This window comes from Equus asinus, chromosome 27 (genome assembly GCF_041296235.1).
Source record: "Equus asinus isolate D_3611 breed Donkey chromosome 27, EquAss-T2T_v2, whole genome shotgun sequence".
Classification (NCBI taxonomy): Eukaryota; Metazoa; Chordata; class Mammalia; order Perissodactyla; family Equidae; genus Equus; species Equus asinus.
In genome coordinates this window covers 2585749-2610059 of record NC_091816.1, presented here as the reverse complement: position 1 = coordinate 2610059, position 24311 = coordinate 2585749, and the positions used below count along the sequence as shown (strand labels likewise).

Genomic DNA, 24311 nt, shown 5'->3' with positions numbered 1-24311 from the left:
ACCACAGCAGGGACCAACGGCAGCTTCTAAGGGAAGAGTCCTCAGGAGACAGAGCCCGGGCCGACCCACACTGTTCAGACATCGGCCCTTCTCTGTGGGGCCCCGGATCGCGGCAGTATGTGAACACCAAGGTTAGCGCCTTCAGCAGGCAGGAGCCCTGGGGGATTTTTGAGGCCACAGGGAAAAGGTTCATAGAGGTGAAGCAAAGCTCTCAGGAAATGGCAGCGGGCAAGAGCTGCTCTTCTGAGACCACAGGCCTGTCCCCATCACACTTACCTGGTTACAGGTGTTAATGTCTACCCCATTCCGCAGGTGATCCAAAGCTTTGTCCAAGTTACCTGATCTTGCTGCCCTTAGAAAGCTGGTAGCAGCGTCGGCCTGTGAGGAGAAAGAGCAGGCTGTGTCAGGGTGTTCTGTGTGGTAACAACTCACGGTCCCATCCAAGCCTAGGGCCACGAAAAGGGGCGAGGTCACGGCGGCAGCCACTGCACCCTCCTGTTATGGCTCGCGGGTGTGGTGGGGGCCTAGAGCCCCTGGCCGGTCCATAATGTGAGGAGGCTGCTTTCCAGCCCAGCTCCCCATCCTTTTGGTACTTTTATGAGCAAGTATGCTTGGGTAGGACCCCATGAAGAGGGACCCCATTGAGAAGTGAATGCTCAGCACAGCCTGGTGTCTTACTGCTTCCACGTGTCCAAGGGCCCACTGCCTCCTTACTGAGGAGCCTGGGTCTCACGGGCCTGGCCCCAGGAGCCACGGATGCAGGCACCACAGGCACCACACACAGGCCCTTTGGAGCTGATTTGTAGTTTTGTTTTTTAAGTAAACAGCACATACCATTTACTATGCGCTAAGAACCATTATCAACACTTTACATGCAATAAATACTTACACACACACACACAGATATGCATTTAATCCTCATTTTTAAAAAAAAGCCAAAGAGGTAAGTACTATGGTGGTCCCCATTTTACAGATGAGGGAACTGAGGCACAGAGAGCTGAAGTGACTTGTGCAGGGTCACACAGCAGGTAGGAGGCACAGCCAGGACTCAAACTCAGGCCTCCTGGCTCTGAAATCCGTGAGCTTAACTTCCCTGCTCCATTGCCAGCTTAACATGAGCCTTATGTCACAGGTGCCCCTGTGAGGCACCTTCCTGAATAACTTGGTAATTGTTGCTCAGCCACCTACACCCTGCATTTCAAGACCCTGCCACAGGAACACTTGTGTGTATTAAAGATGAATGACAGCCAGAGAGAGGGAGAGCTGGACAATAAAATAAAGCCTATGAATGCAGGCAAAGTCTACGAACGCAGGCGAGTGTGGTAGGAACGAGGCGAGCTGGCTCAGAGCAGCACCCCTGCGCCCAGCTGAGTTGGTTAAGTCACCAAGTTTGTGGTAACTTGCTACAGCAGTGACAGGGAACTAATACATATGCTAATGATGACCATCCCTAAACGCAGAAGACTCCAACGCCAACAATCCCAAACAGTATCCTCCAATTAAATCCTCATCCTCCCTCAAAGCGGGGCTGCATGCCTTTGCCAATTAACAGTTAATCCCAGGCAGAAAAGATTCTCCAGCCTCACCCACACCACCTTCACCATGGTCCAGCCCTTCGCTCTGAGTTCTGCCCTGTCCCTCCGCCGCCACCACTTCAGTCCTCCAGTGATGCACTGGGAGAGCCACTTCCTTTCTCTCCTCCCAGCCAGCCCCACTCCAGTCTGCCTTGGTGATCTCCCTAAAATCCTGCGGTACCGCCAACCCTCCCCAATGCCCCACAGGCCCACATAGGCCCACACAGGCCCCCTGCTAGAGAAGCTCAGACCCAAGCTCTGCGTCTGCCTGTTCACAGCAAACACACACACATGGATCTCTGCCCCCAACGTGGCAGGAGGGCCCCTTCCTCCTCCCTCCCTTGTCCCCCGTGGCAGTCCCACACTCTGTCTGCCTGCAGGCCCACACTGACTATTCCCAGGATCCTGCACCCTTCTGCCAGTATCATTTGCTAATTCTCACCTCGCCTTTCTTCGAGGTCTGCTCAGCTCCTACCTCCTCTAAGATGCTGTCCTTGGATACCCAGTATTTACCATCTTTAAATCTAGGAACAGGAGCTTGATTTTTTAAATGCATTTTAAATACATCTTTGTCGAGTTATTTGATTTATGCAAGTCTTGTCGCCCCAGCCAAGTTGTTCTCTTCTTGGGGCAGGGACCAAACCTTCTATCTCTCTTGAATCCTTCAGAGCATGAAGTGTCTGCTAGGCCAAGACTTCCCTTGGCTTCCAGCACAGGCCCTGGATGTCACCAGGTTCCTCGGCAAAGAGTCTGTGCTAGAGGGAGTATCTCAGAAATGAGGATCAATCTGTCGGTTCCCCATAAGCTGGACTCCCAGAGAAATCAGACTTAAAGTGTAGTCCCTCTGAGAAATGTCTGTTTGTACCTGCTGATGCAGAAAGTCTGTCTGGATCCAATGGCAGTAGTCCCTTCTCACCTGCCGGGGATGCTTCCAAGACCCCCAGTGGATGCCTGACACCGCAGATAGCGCTGAGCCCTATGTATGCTACATTTTTTCCTGTACATCCATGTCTATGATAAAGTTTAATTGATAAATTAGGCGCAGTAAGAGTTAACAACAATAACTACTAGCAAAATAGAACAATTATAACAATGTACTGTAATAAAAGTGATGTGAGTGTGGTCTCTCTCTCTCTCACAATATCCCATTGTACTGTCCTCGCCCATCCTCTTGGGACGCTGTGAGATGATTCAATGCCTACGTGATGAGATGGAGTGACGGAGGAGCTGTGACGGAGCGTCCCAGGCAGGATGGCCTGGGACGGGGCGAGATTTCAGCACACTACTCAGAAGGTGGGCAATTTAAAACATGACTTGTTTATTTCTGGAATTTTCCATTTAACATTTTCAGGCTGTGGTTGACTGCAGGTAACTGAAACCACGGGAAGCAAAACCATGGATAAGGAGGGGCCACTTTATTAGGAAAAATACTACATTATTCTCCAAGAATGAGAGAGAGGTATATCTCTTACCTACCCAAACTATCTTCTGCAGCACAGTCATAGGATTTGGGAGGAAAACCTGAGAATGGTGGGTAAAAATAGGTGCAACATCAACCAATGACACTGTTTGACTGTTGAAAGGACTGGACCTAGGAAGTGAAGGAGAATATTTATGACAGACAGACAAGCAGATAAATAGAGGGCGAGGGAAGCCCCGTGTAGACTAAGCTGAGGAAGGCTAACTAATTTCTGCAGTTTGTATAACATCAATGAAATTATACTACTAATACCAGTCACTGGGCAGTGTATTACCGACACGATATCTTTTCATGCTGGTCACAACCGCTGAGGCGGGTGTAATTGTCCACATTTTAGAGGTGACGAACTGAGGTTTGGAGAGGTTCAAAACTTCCCCGAGTTCTGCAGCTAGTTGGTTAGTCAACACTCAGGGATTCGGCCCAGGCCCCCCTGACTAACGCCAGTGCCTTTCCACTTCCCTTGACCCCGAGGCGTATTCTCAGCAATTTCACACCTGAGGGCGTCCACACAGCCCTGACAGATTGTAGGGGCTGGGAGGGGCCTCATGCCTTTGCCAATCGAACAGTTACCCCACGGCAGAGAAAGGGTGCCGGGCGGGGCGTGGCTCTGACCCTGAGCGCTGTGTTAGGGCCAAAACAGACCTCCAGAAAGGGGCCATCTAGCCCAGTTCCTCCTTTCACTGATGATAAAACTGATGGTGAAAATAAAGTGACTGGCTAAGGTCACCTAGACAGTTAGAGGTGAAGTTCAATTGCTAAGGCATTTCATTTCCTTTTGGTCTCCTCTAGGCCCTGGGTTGTCAGGACATGAGCAGGATCCTCAGAGTATCTGACAGGTGAGTGAGAGAGCACGGTGTCACTCCCACTGTGCATCACTCAGGTTAACTCTACAGTCTATTTACTGAGGTCCTATTTCAAGTCCTGGATCCTGCTGGGCAAAGAGAGAGAGAATAAAAAATCAGAATAGAGGTCTCTGCCCTCGTGATTGGTAAAACAAGGCAACTGGGGGAGAAAGGGGCATGCGTGCATGCATGCAGGCGCCCATTGATTCACTCCACATGCATTCATTGAGCACCTCCTGGGTGCCAGGGATTGGTTAAGCCACACAGCAACGGCCCTCGTTGGAACGTGAGACCCATTCTTAGCATCTCGTTCTTCCCAGCCCATCCTGCCCATCTATCTAATCAGTTACCTCCAGTCCAATGACCTGTCCTAGGTGTAATTTCCTGGTGCATCTAGGAACCGTCTGTGTAACCCAAAAGGACAGAAAGAAAGTCAAAAGAATCTAGTACGTTCCACTTAGAATACCCACCTGAGTAAATACTAACCAGAACAACAACAACAATAATGACAAACACTAACCGGATAGCTCTGGGCTCTGTTAAATTGGAGCAGAGTCCCTGGCCCTCTCGATACTGGAGGCAGCCTCAGAGAGGCCTCCCTGTGGGAGGAGACTAGAGGAGCTAAAGGAGGCTGCTCACGTGTCAAGAAAAATCAGTCCACAATGGCCCAACCCTGCATCACCAGCAAGGAACGGTCACCCCCTCAGAGCACCTCACCAAGGCTGCCTCCTTGCGTCTTCGCCCCTTCCTCCTCTCGAGCTGAGTTTCGATCGAATTTTACCCGTGAGAAAATCGCTCGTGCCTGCACTGAGGGGAGGAGGGGGTATACCCATTTTGTGTCCCTCGCCCACATCCCTTCGGTTAATCTATGTAATGTTCCTAAATTTTCTTTGATAACAAAATATCTACCTTTACAAAGCTCTCACTGTGTTTTAAGTACTCTACATGAATTAATTCATTTGCTCCTCCCAGTAATCCCATGAAGCAGGTACTTCTATTGTCTCCTTTGCACAGACGAGGTCAATGAATCACAGAGAAGTTAAATAACTTGTCCAAAGTCACACAGCTAATACATGGCTTGGCCAAGATTTGAATCTAAGTAGCCTACCTCCAGGGTCTTTCTCTAACCCCTGTGCTATACTGCCTCATGGGCCAATCATTTGCTAGTGCCCATAAGATTCCTCTCAAGTTCAGCCCTGGCTGGAGAGAGCCTTCCGTCTGCGCTCAGAGGCTGTGCCCCCTTCAGCCCTCAGTTTAGGAGGAAGCTGGTGGAGGGAAAGGAAGGGAATGGAATTCCTCCTGGGTCCCAAGTTCTCCTCAGGGCTTCTTGGGAAACGGAGGTGAACCCTTGGTTACCTGAGACACCCAGACTATTATTAAACTGGCACTTCCTGAGTAGGTGATACGAATATAGCAAGAGATAAGTCGCCGAGGGGGCTCCAGTGTCCTGGGAGGAGAGGCCGGAAGCTGGCTGCTAAATGTCAGCATGCCGGTAACACAGGAGCAGTGAAGGCTGCAGAAACACCAGAGGCCAGGCAAAGTTTAGATTTAGGTCTGGGAAGGGAAACCCAGGGCCTCTTCACATCTTCTCCGGGGCTTGAGTTGGCCTAAGTTCTCCCCAGGACCAATCATGAATTACTTCTCAAGGTCTTTGAGTGCAAAATTCATATCTAAAAGGATAAATGGAAACTGAGCTATCGTCAATTTCTGTAAACAGCGAGGAGATAATCTCTGTTTCCCAAGGGGTCTTAGTGTCCAGAATGTGGTTTCTCTCACAAAGCCATTGTCAGAATTCCCAGGAAGAGACTCCAGATCCTTTCCAGCTGCTGGGGCAGCACATCCATAAGACGGCGTACAGCAGGCGCCTTCTGGATGTGGAGCTGTCTGCTTGTCTAGGGGCTGCCCTCCACATCCAGAGTTCCTTCAAACTCAGCACCTGGGTATTCCTCCAGCCCCCCGGGAGGCCCACAGAAAGAACATCAGCTCCAGCCAGCACACACACCGCTGTGGCCCCTGCCTTTATCCCATTGACCACAGGGACACGAAAGTGAACCCTGGGCCACACTGTGTGTTTCCACTTAGTTTCTTTCATTTTTCTTCCCGGAAAGTTGTGCTATTAAAGCTTTACAAGCTGTCTCCAGGCGCCACAATCGGATTACCATTGGCAAAGATAAAATGAACAAATTAAACAAGGATGAGGAAACAAGATGTGTGAGCAGGAGTCCTCGGTCCCCTTATAATCTCCCAACACAACCGCGCGGCCTTGGGAAAAACTCTGTTCCTTGCGCTCTTCCTGCAACAGCCTTAGAGGCTGCGCGATGCAGCGACGTGTGAAGTGAGAGTGGACCCTGACGTTGGGAAGACCTGGAGTGAAGCCCTGCTCTGCCACTTGATGCTGTGCCTCCTACTTGTTCCCAAACCTCAACTTCCCCATTGTTAAAATGGGGATAATACACAGCTCACTGCGGGGCTGTGAGGATGATAAAGTCCAGGGAAAGCACAGGCTTCCTGGCTCACAACTGGTCTACCCTCCCCTCTTTCCATTCATTTCCAGCTACCTATGGACCTCCGCGCGCTCGTCTCTCTGAGGTTTAGGGATCAAGCGAGGCTGCCCCTTCACTGGCCAAGGCCAAGGCGGTATCCCCGCGAGAGGCAGCCGGGCGCCCCCCACAGCCGAATCCACTCGGCGGGACTCTCCTCCCGGGGTGCGGGGGACGCGGCCTCGGCCAGGGCCCCGCGCGCTCGGCTCCCCTCGGGGCACCTCCGCGCTCCCGCGTGTGCCGCCTCCCCGCTGGCCACTGGCCTGCCGCCTCCCGGCACCAGCCCCTTCGCGCCGGCAGCCTCCAGGCCAAAGGAATTTTCCTCTGGATCCTGCTAGAAGCCTCGGCGCCCGGCGTGAGGCAGCAGAAGGGCCGCGGGCGCGTGTCCCCGCACCCGCCCGGGAAAGTTGGCGCCGCCGAGCCCGCGGGCACCGCAGCCCGCAGCCAGGGCGCCGCGGCCCCGACCCCGCACGGAGGCCCGGCGCGCGCCCAGCGCCCCGCCGAGCGGCCGCGAGCAGTCGTCCACTCACCGCAGGGTCTGGACCGGACCTGCCCTGTCTCGCTGCCATCGTCCGGCGCCCGCGCTGAAATCCGAGCCCGGCTCCCTCTCCCCCTCCCCCGTTATCCGCTCGGCGGCGCGGGGAGCGCCAGAGAGTTACACGGCATCTGGCTAAAAATACAGGCTCCCTGCGCTCGGCTCCGGCGCCCGGACCCTGCGCTCGCCCGCCCTCCAGCCAGCCTGCCAGCCAGCCAGCCGCTAATGGGATCTCTTCATTTTCTCTCCATTATTGTGTCAGATGGGAAAGTTAATGCAAGGCGATCTCCGGAGAGAAAGCACTGCTGCCAAGCCCGGCGGAGGGGGCGCGCGGAGGGTGCGGGCGGGGGTGCAGCCCGAGCTGCAGGTGTGGCCGGCCGGGCGGAGAGCGAGCGTCCTGCCGCTGCAGAAGGGAGGCACACACGTCCAATGGAGGTGAGGAGCTCCAAGCTGCATGGCGCTCCCGCCCTGCCTCCAGCTACCCCGACTGCCCTAGTGAATGGGCCCCGAAGCCTGCAGAGCCGGCCAGGGTGAGCTCAGCAGAGTCTATTTATGCCCCACAACGAATTTGCATGTTTTGAGCTCTTCCATCGTGTCCTGAGATACCAGCTCATCAGCCTCTTCCAGCTTCTGCTGGAGAGCCGCGACGGAAATGAAGCTGTGAGGCAGCACACAGATTTGTTACTCCCTCATCCCTCCAGTCTGACGGTGTTAATGAATTCGCACCCACGGTGGGAGTAAGCTCCCAGGTTTCTGCTCTGCTATCATCCTCACCCTTTCGTGAGGTCATCTCAGGGGCAGATGTCAAAAGCGTGTTGGGGGCTGGCCAAGTCTTGGGGGTAACCCCAGGGATTGTTAAGAGCAAACTCAGCACGGTGATGAGAAATGGTGAGCAAAAGCAATGCCAGGTCACTGGGCCCCTGGTGATGTTGCTTGTTCAAAGCATGGATGTTTTGTATCATGAGCCCAGCTTCATGCTCTCTTCAAATAGTCTAGACACAACACCAGATGCTCTTTTCCTGCCCCTCCTGCCCTGACTCATGGGTATAGCAGAGCTGTGTGTTGGTGAGGAATTAATGCATTGAGTACCTCTCAGATGATGGACATACTACATTACCTCATTTAATCCTCACTGCCCCCCCCCCCAAGGTAGACAGTGCTATTACAGTTGTATAGACCCAAAACTGAGCCCAGAGAGCTTAAGAGTCAGGACCAAGGTCACCACTATAAACGGAGGGTCCAACTGACCCAAAGCCCTTCCATTAACAGCACTGGCAAGATTCCTAATGAAAGTATGCTCGGGTCCAGGAAGCGAGGATGTGGAGCATGCCCCGAGGTTAGGAAAAACTCTCAGAGTGTTTTTCAAGTCAGGTGCTCGTCAAAGCCATTTGACAATTAGGGGAAAGTCCCAATTAAGTGGGATGAATAAAGATGAAGAGAGAATGTCAGGATGTCACCAAAAAAGAGTGATCTGAAGTGTATAATGCAACTAACTCCTTCCCGTGTGGGTGAAAAAACTGGTAGTTGAAGACAACAGCATCTCCAGGCCGGAGACCCTCAACATCAGCAGAGGACAAACTTCGGGACAGGCAACCTCTGAAAGGTGGGCAGCTGGAAAACGCCCACACACTGCACCATGGGGCAGAAGGCACTGTGGCCCCTCTGTCCAATGCACGCATTTTTAAAACACAGCTCACTCTACGCGTCTCTTGCCCCATGCCTCTTACTGCCCCTCAGGTTTGCTAAAATCCTCCACATAGAGAGTGTCAATTAATAAATTATGTTTACTGGAACAGCCCTGATCATAGCCCAGTGGAACATCTCAAGGGATTCTAAAGCACTGTTCCAACATTAATATTTAGAGAGAGAAAATGCCCTACTCAAATGGGAGATGAATAATAGGGATTATACTTTCAAAAACACTGGTACTGATTGACTTGCACACTGAACTGAAAAACAGAATATTTTTTAACAGCTGCATTGAAGTAGACCTGATATACTATAAACTGGATATTTAAAAGGTACAATTTGATAAGTTTATATATATATGATGTTATATATATGTGTGTATATATATATATATATATAAACACTGCTTGTTTATATATATATAAACCCCCATAAAACCATCACTACAATCAAGATAATGAATCTCCAAAATCACCTCCAAAAGTTTTCTCCTGCCCCTTTGTAATCTCTCCAGTTGGTCCACATCCTTGCCAACACTTGGTATGGTCAGCCTTAATTTAGACATTCTAGTAGATGTGTGGTAGTAGTTCACTGTGGTTTCAATGAACATTTCCCTAATAATGTCATGTTAAACATCTTTTCAGGGGCTTACTTGCCATCCACATATCTTATTTGGTGAGGTATCTATTCAAATCTTTTGCCCATTTTTAAATTGGGTCGTTTGTTTTCTTATTATTGAGTCTTGATGGTTCTTTATATATAGAATATCTACTTTAAAGGTGAGATAAACTGAGCTCTTGGAATAAAGTGAAATGTTCGAAGTTAAATAAAAAATTTCCAGTCCAATTTTGGCACCAGGGTATCATAACTCCTAAGCCCAGTGTTCTTTATACCACGCAATGCTATGGGTTATACAGAATCACAATGAAAAAAAATGAGCTAGTCAAGTAGACCAGAAGCCAAATGCAACCCATAGTACTGTGACAGTAATGAGAAAGATGCTGAGGTATTATCAGAGGACTTGAGTACTCAAAACTGCCTAGAATTCTTGATGTTAGCCATGACCTCATTACGATTGAGGCTTTGCAACTTAGATACGCAGAGTCAGGCAGGGCCCAAGAAGAGAAGCAGGAAACAACTACAGATATGTTGCTCAGTACGGGCTGAGGTTAAAGGAGCTGAGATGCGGGAAACTCAAGAGGAGAAGGCTGGAGGATGTAGCCATTCAGATGGAAACAGCTCCAGCACTAGAGCCTGGAACCCCGAGTGGGACACACTATTTGGCGCCCTGTCCCAGGTGCGGTCGCCCGGTCGGCATGCTTCAGGGAGAAGCTTCTCACAGGCGGAGACGGCCTAGTTCACGTGTTCTGTACTCCCAGTCTCTCTCCCTGGCTTTTCCCGCTCGGAACCCTGTGTGGCGAGCATAGCGCTGGGCAGTGGTACCAAACCAACACTTGCTGACTTACGTGTGAGGACGACATACCCGCCATGTCTACTAGTCATAAGGAGACTGTAAGGCATGTGTTAAATTACTGTAGAGAAGGTTTAGGTTACAGAAAGAACTTTCCAGCTGTAAGGGATGCGACTTAAGAGAACTCATGCAGACAGGGCTGAATCTTTGCTTGGCATCCTTCAGGATAACAGAAAGATAACTCACCATTTGATAAGGCAAATAGAAGCCCAGGAGAAACAAATGACTTGTAAGGGTCTCTTTGGGCTCTTAAGGATTCAGAAAAATAAGCCATTATTTTTTTCCCCATTAATTGGCAGTCCCCCCTCAACCCTCCATCACCCCCACTCCCTTAGACGACAGTCACCCTGCTCCTTGCCCGTTTCCTATCTTTTTCATACTTCAGGCTGTACTTTTTACTGCAGGTTTGAGGTGCCCAGGGATCTGCTAGTGAGAGTCAGGAAAACCAAAGCAAAGGACCAGAAAGGAACTGATGGGCTAAAGAAAAAACTAGGCATTCTCGGGAAGGACACCAAGCCACTTGTTCTAGCCACAGGTTCATGGCATCTGCAGGTTTTTTCCAATCTTACTAAATATTTTACCAACTGTCTCTGCAGTTCCCTCAGCAGACAGGCATAACGAGTGCTAGAGGCTTCTGCTGTGGAGTCTGTCCTCTAGGCCTCATCAAGCTCCATCGGGAGGAGACAGTGCGGTGCAGGGGAGGAAGACATTCCCTCTACCCTCTGGGTCCTTCTGGCCGGGCTACGTATTGAATTGACATGAGACAGAATAACAGGAGAAAATCAAACAAAGCTTTATAACATGTCTACATGCGAGACACTCAGGAAAACTGAGCAACTCACCAAAATGGCGGAGGCTCTCATCTTAGACACCATCTTCAGATAAAGACAAAGCCGGCTGTTGGGGGTACTCGTTTGGGATTTCATGGGAGAAGAAGACCGTTTACACGGAGATGGAAATGTAAATGGGCCAACTACAGACAACGTGACCTGAGAGATGCGTTTTACATGACGTTGCAGTGATCCTAGGTATTAGCTCCATCCTGTGAAGGCCCTTCTATTTTACATTCTTTTAGGCAGTTGTCGAGGAGGTCAAGGTTTCTTTCAGAGTTCTTAAAAATAATCAAGCTAAAGAGCCACATTTTGGGGGGGCCAATTCTGATCTCCAACAGCGGCAAGAAGAAAGGGAGGCAACTCACCAGGACACATGTAAACCCCTGGATAGAGCGGGAGCCTGGGGCAGTTTATGGGCCCCCAACATGGAGTGTGTGGAAATCTCTAGCTCTTCCAGAAACTGGGAGGACACTTCTTTTTGCTCAAAAGCCTGAAGCAAAGAATCCCAGGTGAGTGGGATTCTCAGATGACTCTGCCCCCAGAATGCTTTAGGGGAAGAGGAGCAGGCAGCTTCAGATGGCAGCCAGCCTGGACACAGCTGGCTGCTCTCTAAAGGAACATCAGGGCTGAGATGGAAGGCAGACCCGGGATTCCAGAGAAGAGCCTCCTGGCCCCTCATGCCTGGGCAACGACCACAACTCGCCCATTGCAGATAACTGGGCGACAGACGGCCGCTCCGGCTCCTCCTGTTGTAATCCTCCTCTGCAATCAACTCAGACTCGCAACTAACCTAATACCAATAGCACTAATTGTTTTTCTGGGAAGCCTTAAAATCCTCGAAGTTAGAAGTCCATTACATGGAGCTGTGTAACTTTTGATAAGGGAAATAACTTTTTGAGCGTTGGTTTCCGCATCAGTAAAATGAAAATAACTTGACCCACCTCTCCAGGTATTGTGAGAATAATGTAAAAATGCTTGCATACTTCAGGCGCATAGTAGGTACTCAATAAACGACAGATGATGCTCTTTCTTCCTCTTTCCCTCCCTTCCTTCTTCTCAACTAAAGCTTTTGTCAAATGTTAACTTCCCCCTGAGAGGGATGGGGTGTTACTGATCTTGCTTCTACATTGGAAAATTAGGGGCGACTGCTTATGCAAGGTCAAACATCCACGGCCGAGAGCAGGATCCAAGAATCCCCAGTGTTCTGCTGTAGCAGCTAGAGCCCTTGGGCTTAGAATGCACCTTCTCCATTTCCATTTTCTCTGCAGTGAAGAAACAATTCTCAAGTTGCGTCTACAGCTGAAGCTCTGCTCGGAGCCTGTGTCTGACAGCTCCTCTTGCAGCATTCCTGCCCCTGGCTGTGTTGTGGCCTGCTGACAAGCACAGCTTTGCTCTTGACGGTTCTTCTATCTGCTCTGCCCCTCACCCACCTGGGAGTTTCTCTGTTCCTTGTGTCTGAGCATGGCCGATAAGGGCGGGTACTAGGAACTCCACCCTTTACTGAGAAAGACAGGCTGGTTTATCGCCTTGCCACCAGGAGCCAGCCATCAACCACCACGGGGATACATCAGGAGCTTCGCTGCTGGGAAAATGCCATTCCTCATATAGACACGGTTGTATCCTCCTGCACTAGCCCCCTCCCCAATTAATCAGGAAGGAACTCTACAGAATATACACTAAAGCTGTTATGTTGAATGGGCTAAGAAATCCAGTCTGACTCCCTGCAGACCTTGTAATTCCTTCTTAACCTTTTTAGTGGTGAGAGAAGAAAGGAAGAGGATGAAAGAGTTTTGGTTGTTTTTCTGTTTAAGTTAGTGTGGTGAGCTCCCAGTGGCCAGTTAGGTAGCCCTGGGCGCCCCGCCTCTCTGAAGCAAGGGATCCCAAGTGTGGGGTCTATTTAGGGAGGTGATCAGAGCCGGGTATCAGGTCCCACAGGGCTGGCACTGATCTCTATTATGTTCCTTTTAAGAGGGTTGGCAGGCCTGGAGTCTATTTTTAAACCCGTGAGAAAGGTGCTACATGGATTCTGGAGAGGGCCAACATCAACCCGGGGATCACAGTGGGGAGGTGGGAGAGAGCGAGGTGAATCTAGGATTTTCTCTTCACAAACACGCGGGGCTTCCCCTCATTCCTGGGACCATATTGGCTGTCCTTCCAAAGGGGCCTTTTTAGTGGCAGGCCCACTCTTTGATGAGACCTCGGTGGAATTTGACTCCTCACCAGCCCTTGAGTTGGAAAAGAGCTTTGCCCTCCAGATCCATTTTCAGTATCGAGAATTTTTTTTATATCCCCACTCCCAGTATGAAAAATCAATGTGCTTTTTTATATATTTGTCATCTCCCTCTCTTCCAGTTTTCAAATGATATGCTCTGGAACCCGCACCCCACACCCCGCCATCACTGCAGAGCCCACAGCCAAGAGTTTGCCAATGGGAAGAGCCAAGCAAAGCCTGAGCTCCCCAGTAGTCTCTGTGCCCAGCACCCCAGACATCCCGTCCCTGTGCTGGAGAGAAAGGTGAGGAGTGGATTTGAGTGGCAAGTCGGCAGAGAACAGGATTATTTTCCCGATAGTGAGAAGCAACAGGCATCCAAATGTCACTGTTTCTCATCAAATAAACAGATGAAGAGAACAGAATGTTTTATGTACAACAACAAATTTTAGCTTCAATATCCATTTCTCTTTTTGGATAAGAAATAGAACTGGGATTCCTGCAGAACCGAATGCCTTGAGAACAAGCTGAGCCGTTCTGGGACCTCCCAGCATGACCAGGGCAGGGAAGTCAGGACAAGACGAGGTATCCTCTCCCGGGCATTTATCTTGGAATCTTGATGCCCAGCACAGAGGAAGCGCTCAATACTTCTCTTGAGTTGAACAGGAGTCTGTTCCCCAAGTCAACCAAATGGGTCAAAACAACATATGTGAGTGTTGGCATAAGTACTGGCCACACACCAGAGGCTTGATAAATGTCAGCTGAATTGGAATCTGAAGAAATCCAATCAATTCAGGTTTTAAAATGAGTCACACCACTGAAAAAAAATCAGATATTTGGGACTGGTTGACCCAATTGTTCATTTCCCACAAGCTGTTATAGTCCTCGTGGAAACGGTTTTGGAATCACTGTGGCTTCTCAGGGGGAGAAGTTATAGGTGCTGCCCACCCCAAAGCCCTGGGCTGAGCTGCAGGAGGGATCCCGCACCCCAGCCGGCACCTCCCAGCCTTTCCCCCCCTACTCTCCATTAGCACTAAATTGTCAGTCCAGGCCCAACACCGCTTCCCCGCTTCCTCACCACCAAGACAATGAGGCAGACAGCTCTTCAAGAGTTCACATCTCTCTACTGAGGGTGAGAAGATGTTGAGAGGCCATGAGGTGCATAAATATAATTCTCAATGCCTCCCCCATCACGGAGGGCACTGGCCCGTGTCACATCGTCATGCTTCATTTTCCCCACTGTGGGAGGCACGGGCTACATTCAGAACTGACACTTCAGAACACACTACCTGACTGCTGATTGCAGAGGCCAGACTCAAGGCGGAAATCACACGTTTTGGAAAACATGTGTGAGATGCACTGCCAGAATGGTCCCACTTACTCAACTATGCCCAGTGCTTCCACACATCATGGAAACTTTCCTTTGCAGCCTGCTGCTATAGGAAGAAGAGTAGTATGTAGACACTGGAGAAAGTGCAAAATCAAACTCACTTCTCACTTGGACATGCTAATATGGAAAATGTTTTTTTCTTTCTTTCAAATTGCCAAATGGACTTGAGTATTGGTAGTGAACTCCATGGTTCCAGAATTTCTAAAGGATGCTCAAGTGTCAGTTCAGACAGCCCTGCATGGTTGACCAGTGGATCTGTCCAGGCCTTTCCTTCATTTGAACAATTCTCCCTGAAGGGACAGAGCCAGGATGGCTCATCGCCAGCCACATAGAGACCTACCCGAAGAATTCCAGAGGGGCCTGTGTCCCCCTAAAGTTGTCCAGCCTCTGGAGCAAGGCTTTCCCAGCTTGAGGGAGATGGCTCGGGGACATCCAGTGGGAGCTGGGGCCTGGGAAGATCATGTTGTGTGCCTCCTTCCATGCTCTCTGGCCCATAATATGTCACTGTCCTGACAATGAGATACAAATGAAAGAGCAGGAAGGGGAAAGGACCTGAAAATATCATTGGCTAAAATTTATGAACCAGGTACTGACATATTTAATCCTCACAACCACCCTTTGAGGTAGCTACTAGTCTTATCTCCATTTTACAGAGGACAAAGCCAAGGCACGAGAACATTCAGTAATTTGCCCAAAGTCCCCAAGAGTAGTACGATGCTTTGGGTGTTATCTGAAGCAGAGTGAAGGGAGTGGCTCTGGTTTTTGCTTGATTATATGAGCCTAAGGTATTTTTAGGGTAGGTGAGAGAAGTGAAATTCAATATTTTCCAGGAAGAATTTCTCGACCTTGGAAGTTTGAGTGCAATCAGGGCCCCTTTATTAATTTGGCCATTCTCTTTAGTCAGAAAAGACCCCAACACAGAAATGTTAGGGCCCTTTTTATATGAACAAAAGCCCATAAAGGTTCAGTGAGGGTGGCTGAGGTGAGACTGTCCTTTCTGAGGGGCTTGGAGAAATGGAGAGTCTGGAAACAATAAGGTTGATTTTAATCCCAGTTTACTCCAGTGGAATTTTCTAGAATTATAACAGTAACACCTCCTCTGAACCAGGTGGAAGAAGTTCTGGGAAGCAGGTGCTGAGCCTTCCCAGCTGCCCTGGGTCCTCAACCCTGAGGAGGGATGACAAGACAGTGGAGCCCTGGGGACCCTCTGCTGTGGAACCAGCTTCTTTCCCCTTCTTTGGGCCCCAGTAGTCAGGAGCAGACCCTGCTGGCCAAATGCTGACTGAAGACATTTTCTCTCTCTTCCTGGAGCCAACTCATTTCAAAGCAACTAAACCCAGTTAAACTGCTACTCGGCCTACCCACCATCTCCTGAATCTTGCCATTCCTCACGACTTGACAACAGGAAGACAGGCTCTTTCCTTCAAGATCCTCTTAAGCTCCTTTCAACAGGGCACTTAGCAGCTACCATCGAAAAACACCCTGGCATCTGCCTTCCACTTCCGGGTCCTATTTTCTCTGTGCTACCAAGGCGACAAGAGCAGGTGCCACACATAATATTTCACACGGGGCTCACTGTACTATTCTTAATCATTGAATAGAGACCATTATCTTTCTATTTAATCTTCTTGTGAATTCTGGCTGGCTTCCCGTTCAGATATCTTTTCATACAGTAGTTGTATCACCCCCCTCTTTTTTTTTTTTTTAAAGATGTATCTTTTTTTTTTTTTTAAAGATTTTATTTTTCCTTTTTCTCCCCAAAGCCCCCCGGTACCTAGTTGTATATTTTAGTTGTGGGTCCTTCTAGTTGTGGCATGTGGGACGCCGCCTCAGCATGGCTTGATGAGTGGTGCCAGGTCCACGCCCAGGATCCGAACTGGCAAAACCCTGGGCTGCCAAAGCAGAGCACGTGAACTTAACCACTCGGCCATGGGGCTGGCCCCCTATCACCCCTTTTTTAATTACTTAAATAAAAAAGGTGAGGAAATAAGCTATAAATGATCGGCCACATCTGGATTTCTCTCCATCCTGCTTATCTGGAGAAATCCCCACCTCCCGTGGGTGAATCCTAAGATATGTTACTTGTTTGGATGTTTCTAATCTGCACAATGATGAAGCATGGCCAAATGGTCTCTTTTTAAAATCTTGGCTTCATATCTTTTTAAAGAAATAAAACATTATTGAAGTATTGATGTTCCCTGCATCTCTAAAATTTTATGACTTTATCAAGTAAGGACCTTGTTTCTACTCTAAAATCAACCTTGAAATCCACTTCCATGAGCTGCTTTTCAAAATGACCTTTCTCAGCACCCCGACCTTGAACTCCTAAATAAAGGAGTGCTTCGTATAGAGAAAGAATGAGAGAAATGGGCAGTGAATCAAGGATCGCTAGAAAAGTCATTATCGTTTCTGTAATGACTGAGCTGGTTCATAGCCTCCAGAGAGAAACATTTCCAGGATTTCGGAAACAAGATACAAAGATGGCAATCAACAAATGTTTCCAAAGGAACATCACTGCCAGTATCTACATCAGCCTTCAGTCCCTCAAGTGCTTTTGGGGTGAGGGTAAGAGAGCTACATTATCAATACAAGGCTTGGTGGTACTCATAGGTCTGCTTCTCCTCATTCATTTATTCTTCCATTCAAATGTGAACTGTTGCATTGTCATGTACAATCTAAAAACTCAATGGCAGACACAAATAAGTATATTCTATGGTCCTACCCAGGGCAAGATTGCAAACTAGTAAAGGTGAAAGATATAGCTCCGTGGGAAATAAATAGAACAGTACAAGGGCTAGAGTCAGTCAGACAAGAGCTGAAGAGATGGCCCATGGCAGCGTATGATGAAAACCAAGTGAGAGGTTCCAACCAGAAGTGCCAGGAGTTCAAAGGAAGGGTTGAGGTGTGAGGGGGATACAGCACTCAGGGCAATCATTCATCGAGCAGTGAGATTGGAACCAAACCTTAAGGAATGCCAGTTTCTAGAAAGTCATGGGGATCAATTTCAACACCACCAACCTCTTTTGGTGCCCCCGCGTTCCAGGTGCTTGGTTCTAGGCAATAAAGAGGACATGTGCTTCCAACAGAACATGTGGATCCAGAAACAAACACGTGAAAATTAAAAACATATACGTTAGGCAACAAAACAAATATGCCTACTCTAGGAAATTGTGCAAACATTGTGTAAAAGAATAACTCATTCCTAACGATAGCACAGCTTTGAAAGTTTTAAACGTCTCCTGCCACGAGGTTGAAGGGACTTTCCATCCCTCACAAAGATTTTATGCAAAGAGAAAAATGACATGATGGTTGTTAGATTCATTCATTTGTTCAAAAAATATTTGTGTGCATGTTGGTGCCAGGATCCACCACTGAACAGACAGACAATGGGAGAGAGGGGACGTGGAGAGATGGGCAATAAGATATCTATTCCACAGGGAAGTGGCAAGTGCCATAAAGAAAAATCAAGCAGGAAAAGGGCCAGAGAGTGATGCGAGACGCAGGGTTATGTACAGGAGGCCTCACTGAGGAGCTGACGCTGGAGCAGAGGCCTGAAGGCGGGAAGGAATGGACCTGGTGGTATCTGGAATCGCACAGGTTGTGAGAGGCGAACTTGACGCAGTCAAGGAACACTCCAGCGCCCTCCTCCACCCCTCTCCCATCACCCACATACACCTCTTGCTGGGTCTGCAATGCCCTGCTCTACACCTGCAGAATCAACGCATCTTCTGATGCTGTGGGACTAGAGGTTAGAAGCACTGGTGGAGGAACTAAAAGAAACAAGAATAGGTAACATTTTGGGGGGGGCTTACTATGTGCTAGGCATTGTTCTAAGCATTTTACAAGTGTTAGCTCATTTAATCCTCACAGCAACTTTAGAAGGTAGGTGCTCTGATTGTCCTTATTTTAAGGCTGGAAAACAGAGGCACAGAGAGGTTAAGAAACTTGCCCAAGGTCACATAACATATAAGTGGTAGAGTCAGGATTTGAACTCAATCTGGAGCCGAGCCTGCTGTTGTAAGCATTCTGCGCTAGTGGAGGCTGAGGCTGTGGAAGGATAGAAAGCCTGGGACTCTGAGGAAGCAATAAATATAAGAGACGTCAGGCCTGCCCGGGAAAGAGATGAGAGGAAGCCCGGGAAGCCCTCTGTTCTCGCAGGGCAGCGCGGTGTGCTCCACAGCAGTGCTGGTCCAGGCCACTTACTCTAATTACTACTTCGCATCTGCTAAGTGCCTGCCCTGTACTCAGGCCAACCAGGGAAGCCGAAGTCACAAACAGCTGAAATAGGCCTCTCGGGTCCCCCCGGGACTCCCTGGCATGCTGCCAGCTAACCAGACCCAACAGGAGGCCACGCTCACATGTTCTCGATTTTTCACTGCTATCTTTCAATTTCTTCCTGGCCTCTGGTTGAATTCATATATGGCACTAGCATTTTTCAGATGCCCTGTAGGAGTTTGTTCAGTTAACCTGAGTGACTCCTTATTGTAGCCTTGCAGTTACCTCCTCTCCTCCCCGGATGAGACTTCCTCCCACACCCTGCCCAGGGGGAGGGGAGCGGAGCGGACTCTTCTCTTGCACTAGATTCTTCCCACCCAAGTGGCTCGATGCTCTCGGGCCCAGAGGTAACGGTTTTCCTGGAGTCCGAGGCCTGGGTAGCTCCAGTACGTGTCCAGGCCACTTTGAGGGAATGTGTGTGTGCTTGTGTGTGTGTACACACGTGTGTGTGTGTATGCACGCATGCCTGTGTGTGCACGCACATGTGTGTGTATCATCACTGTCCGGGCAACTTCAGACACTGAGACAGTGAGTCGGAGGGTGTTAGACTCCTGGGGGCTGGGGGCGGGGTGAGGGGAGGACGGTGAGGAGGGCAGAGGGCTGCTGGACTCCCTGTCTTCTGTAGTCAGACGTATTAGAGTTGACTAGACGGATTACTTACAGAGAGTCCAGGCCGCTGAGGGTGAGGAGAGAACATACCGCATACACACACATCGAGTGGTTTTGGCATTTAACTTATAACCGTGCCTCACTAGAACATTGGGGAAATCCCTAACTAGAAATACTAAAGAGAAACATCTCTGCCCTGTTCTTCTACATTGGTGCAAAGTATCCCTCTCTGGGAAGAAAGCCACCCCTTTCTGTTTTAACTGGGGACTCCATTTGGAAAGCTCGAGAGAGGAGATGAAAACCAGTCGGAGGTTTTCTTGGCCCAAATCTCCTCGACCACCTCAACCTGCCTGTGCCCTCTGCATTTCCTGGACAATCAGCAAGCTTTGGGCCATCCACAAGCCCCTCAGCCAGGACCTAGGGGTCCTGCCCTAACTGGAGGGACAACATGCTGTGCCGTCCCAGAGACGCCTTTTTGGCAGGATAGCACAGGAACCATCCCCCCGCCCAGCAGTTGTGCCGAGTGCCCTCAGCTTGGGAACTGCACCCCAGGGGTCATAGGTGGAAGGGACTCAGCAGGACCCACCTTTCCAGGCTCTCTGAGCCTTGGGCGCTCGGGCTCTGATCTCACCACACTTCCTGCCTCCCCCACCCCTTCTATTTCCACCTCCCACATTGCCGTTGTCTTCTGCAGAGGGATAGGCTGCAATGATCACCAACCCCAATGAGAGAGGAAGTGTTGCACAGGCTCTGACTGCAGCTCGAGAGGCACTGATTTCGGGACCTGGGAACAACCCCTCATCTGGGTCTGGAAAGATGAAGTGACCGGCTCAAGGTCATGGCAGAGGTAGGACCAGAAACTAAGTCTTCTGTCTTCTAGTCCAGCATATTCCACAACCTCACCCCCGGAGTGATGGCCCCTTCTCCCTGCCCTTACTGGGAAGAAATGTGCTCAGGACACAGAGAGCAAGAACCAACCAAGTACAGAAAGCGAGGGCAGGGAGGCGAGGGCACAAGGTCTCCAAGGCCAAGAGGGGTTGGGGGCAGACATCAACTGCAGGTCCAATCCCAGAGTCCAGGACTAGGGAGAGAACAAGTGCTGGGGGCAAAGGAGCAAATCGAGTGGGGGCTGAGGGATCCACGGCTGTTTGCAACTCAATTGCATGAGGCAGCCGGCTGGGGCCTGGTGGCTGACCCCATCTAAACTAAGCTGAAGGACAAAGCAGCCAGAAAGAACTCTGGCCAAATTGGGATCAGAGCTAAGTAAACCCAAGGATTTAAGTCATTGGGATTTTAAATGGCTAGGTACAAAACAGGAGCTCAGTCACTACTCGGTGAGTCCTTAGTTTAGAGAGAGGAGCCTGTTCATATGGCCTACAACAGCCTCTTCCCACCGGGGACTAGCGAAGGGCCCCAGAGCCCTTCAGCAATGGGACCTGTCTGTCATGCCCTCTTATCCCAGATCGTAAGTTGTCCCCCAGCCCACTCCAGTTCTGAGAAAGTCCACCCCTGCTATGGGACTGCCCCATGGAAGAAGGATTATTTCCCAGGGAGCTGTTAAACCAAACATGCAAACTCTCCAGGCCAAAAAGAAATTGGGTATGTGGTAGGAAAGCCCACCTGTGTCGGGTGAATCTATGCCTGGTGTTTCTTTGGTGGGTATTTCAAACCAGGAGAGTGAAGCTGCTATTCTCAGGCCTCCTAATATCACCCCTTCATGTTTGTCCCTGTATCTGTTTGCCACTAACAAGTGGAGTGAGTGACTGCAAGCAAGTCACCTAACCATTCTGCTCGCCAGTTTCCACCTCCACAAAATGAGATCTTATTTCCCAGTGGGAACATCATACTGAGGGAGTCAGCGCTGCATCCTGGGACGTGACCCTAAATATCTTTAAGGCCCTCTCTGACCCCCAAATATTTCCTATCACCATGAGGGAGAGGTGTGCCGGTGGAGAACCACCTCAGGTGGTCTTGGATTCTTGGTGAATCAAACTCTAAGCATTTTACTTGAATCAAAATATAGTACATTGCGTAAATTAATTTTTATTTCATCTTACACCTTTGGAATGAGGGCCTTTCTAATCACTTATGCAAATCTAAGTAAACAAGATATAAATCTGGATCCCAAATTAGACGAAAGAATTCCATCCTTTTCAGCTTATAAAATTTCAAGTATTTTGTTGACTTGATCATTAGACACCAGCTGATCAGAAAGTCCCAAGATTTCTAACTCCTACATATACTAAATGGTATAGGCATTCCGAAAATATCCACACCGGAAAGAGCTCCTTTGCTCATCCCAAATCCATTTCCCCTGATTGAATGATCTTCTCATTTCCACAGAGAGCTGTTAAGGCAACCATGCAAACTCTCGAGGCCCCACAGACCCAGGAGAAAGAAATTAACCCAGAGTTTAGATTAGTCAACCCTTAGCAAAGTAACCGCACTCAAGTGAATGCAGCACATGGGGTGTCGTTAACCAAACCCCATCTCCTCTTTGCGTTTTCTGTCGTATAATCACATCATTCAAGGTTGTCAGTGCCAAGGTCATCGAAGTCCTACTCCTGGTCCATGCAACTGTCCTTCCTTGGAAGTTCCTGACAGGACTATTCTTGATCAGATATTTTCCTCTTTGGAGAATCCTAATTGTTGGAAAGTTCTTTCTCATACAAAATTGGGATCTGCTTTCCTGTGACTTCTACCCACCCTTTACTTTGTCCTGACCTTGGGAACACCATGGTGTGAAACTTCTCTCACCAGTGGCACCCTGGTGACAATTAGAGACTTTCCTTCAGACTCTCTAGTCTTTTCTCTCCCTTGCTCCTTGGATCTCTCTCCCAGCCACACTTCCATATCTCTTTCCTTGGTGGTTTCCTGCCTACATATATGCTCCAGTTGTCAAGGTCTCTCCTAAAATGAAAATCTGAACAGCACCCTCTCAATGCAACCTGATACCACATTTCCCAAAGTGTGTCACCCGCTCCATGCCAAGGGTGCACTGGGCTAGTAAACATGGGAAATGCAGACTTTATCCTTAGAGATTCACAAAACAAGGGAGCACATTACAGCTCACGGCAATCTTGAGGAAAACTTGATCAGCGGTGTTTAAGCCAACGTGCCCCAATGGTATTTGATTCTAAAATTCTTTATTTTCCTCCACATAACACATTTCCTGATAGGTTGGTCATTTTCCCTCTGACTGATCTCCAGCTAGCTAAGCCTTATAACACTTCATTATATTTCTCTGCCCCGCTCTCTTTCACCCTAACCACCCCTCTCCGGCCTCCGTGGCCCCCAGGAACTAATAATATGAAAACAAAAAACTTTAATGCAATAGCTAACTGTATTTAGTGAATTCCTTCTTAAAGCAAATATCCTTTGGGATATTATTAATAAGTTCCATAACTTTCCTGTTTTGTTCATGTGAACTTTGGTATACCACATTTCGTCTCTGCAGTAAGCCCTGGAATACAATTCAATGCCACCACCACCACACAGATATTTTTTTAGCTGACTGACGTTTGTCATTAAATTCACTGAAAATACGAAGGGCAAGGGAAAAATTGGAAACCTTTTTAGATACTTTTAGTATGTACAGTATATCCGAATCTATTCAAAGCATTTTTTTTTTTTTTGCTGTCCACGAAAGTTTTTATGTATCATAAGTTTCCCATGCACTTGGGAGCTAGACACTTAGAGAGAGCTCCTGGGGATTGTTGCAAATGAAGCAAACATCTGTGCTGCGTCTGTTTGTTGAGTTCGATGTGCACACACTTATTGAGGTGGTTTGCTTTTGGCTTTGAGAGTCCAGGGGACAGCCCTGCACACAGTGGGTCCAGGGAGGCTTTGTTGAAGGAATGGGTGGGGGGTGATAGGAAGGGTCCAAAAGGTGGGCCTGCGGCAGTCCTGCCACAGGGCCAAATACTTGCGCCCTGGAATCAAGCATTTGGCCAGTGGACTCCAGGGACTTCCATGTGAAATGCCACCACATGACCTGGGAGGAGTGATGCCAGCCCTGCCAGCCCCTGCTTTTCTTCCTGAGTCTCCTGTTTCTGCCCCTCATATGAAAGCAGAATAAGGTACTGGCTCAGAAGCCAGGCTCCAGGGGCCCGCTTTCCCGGCTTCATATTCTAGTTCCATTGCATACTGGCTATGTAGCTGTGAGCACATTAATCTCTCTGTGCCTCAGTTTCCTTATCTTAACATGCAATGACCTCATAGGGCCATGATAGGGATTAAATGAGTAACTACTCATTTCTAATTCTCAGAACAGGGCCTGGCTCAGGAAGTGTTAGTGACAGCTCCCTCTTCTCAGTTTGAGGGCTCGCATTCACCCACTGCTCTCCATTTTAATGCTAACACCTTAGATCAGGTCTTCATTGCTCCTCACTTGACCCACTCAGCAGCCACCTCCGAATTTCCCCTGCCTCCAAGCTCCCTCCCATGAACTTTACCCAGTGGTGGAGGAGTCAGCTTCCTGAACCACAGCCAGGACCCTGCTATTCCCCAGCTCTAACCCCTCCATCTCTCCTCACTGCTGTCCAGGTCCTTTGAATGCCCTGGCAGGTCATTCCCGGGCCCCTGCTGGTCCACTTTCCAGCTAAATTTCCTGTCTGATCTCAGACCTGTCTTATTCTCCTGCCTTGAACCAGTCTGGAAAGGCACCCATCAGTCAGGGTCTTCCCTCATGCTGTCGTCTCCCCCTGGGTTGCCCTTCCGTGTTCCCCACTCCGTTCTCGACTGCCTACATCAGATCTGTCCTTTACAGCCAACTTGGAGGTACTGTCTCCCTGGAACTTCCCTTGATTTCTTCTGCTTGCAATATTCTCTCTCTCTTCTGAATTTCCAAAGCCTTTTATCCCTT

At 49.2% G+C, this 24311-nt stretch overlaps 1 protein-coding gene across 9 annotated transcripts in view; it reads right to left on the bottom strand.

The window, feature by feature from the left end:
- Positions 1-24311, bottom strand: part of ANK1 (ankyrin 1) — a 208192-nt gene that overhangs the window by 97462 nt on the left and 86419 nt on the right. For 7 of the 9 annotated variants that reach the window (XM_044750887.2, XM_044750890.2, XM_044750882.2 and 4 more), the window contains exon 2: positions 277-378. In XM_044750887.2, coding sequence (XP_044606822.2) covers positions 277-378 — 102 coding nt within the window. Of the gene's footprint in view, positions 1-276; positions 379-3050; positions 3093-4246; positions 4301-6966; positions 7196-24311 lie in introns of those variants that run through there. The other 2 variants (XM_070500060.1, XM_070500058.1) reach the window with 2 other exon arrangements.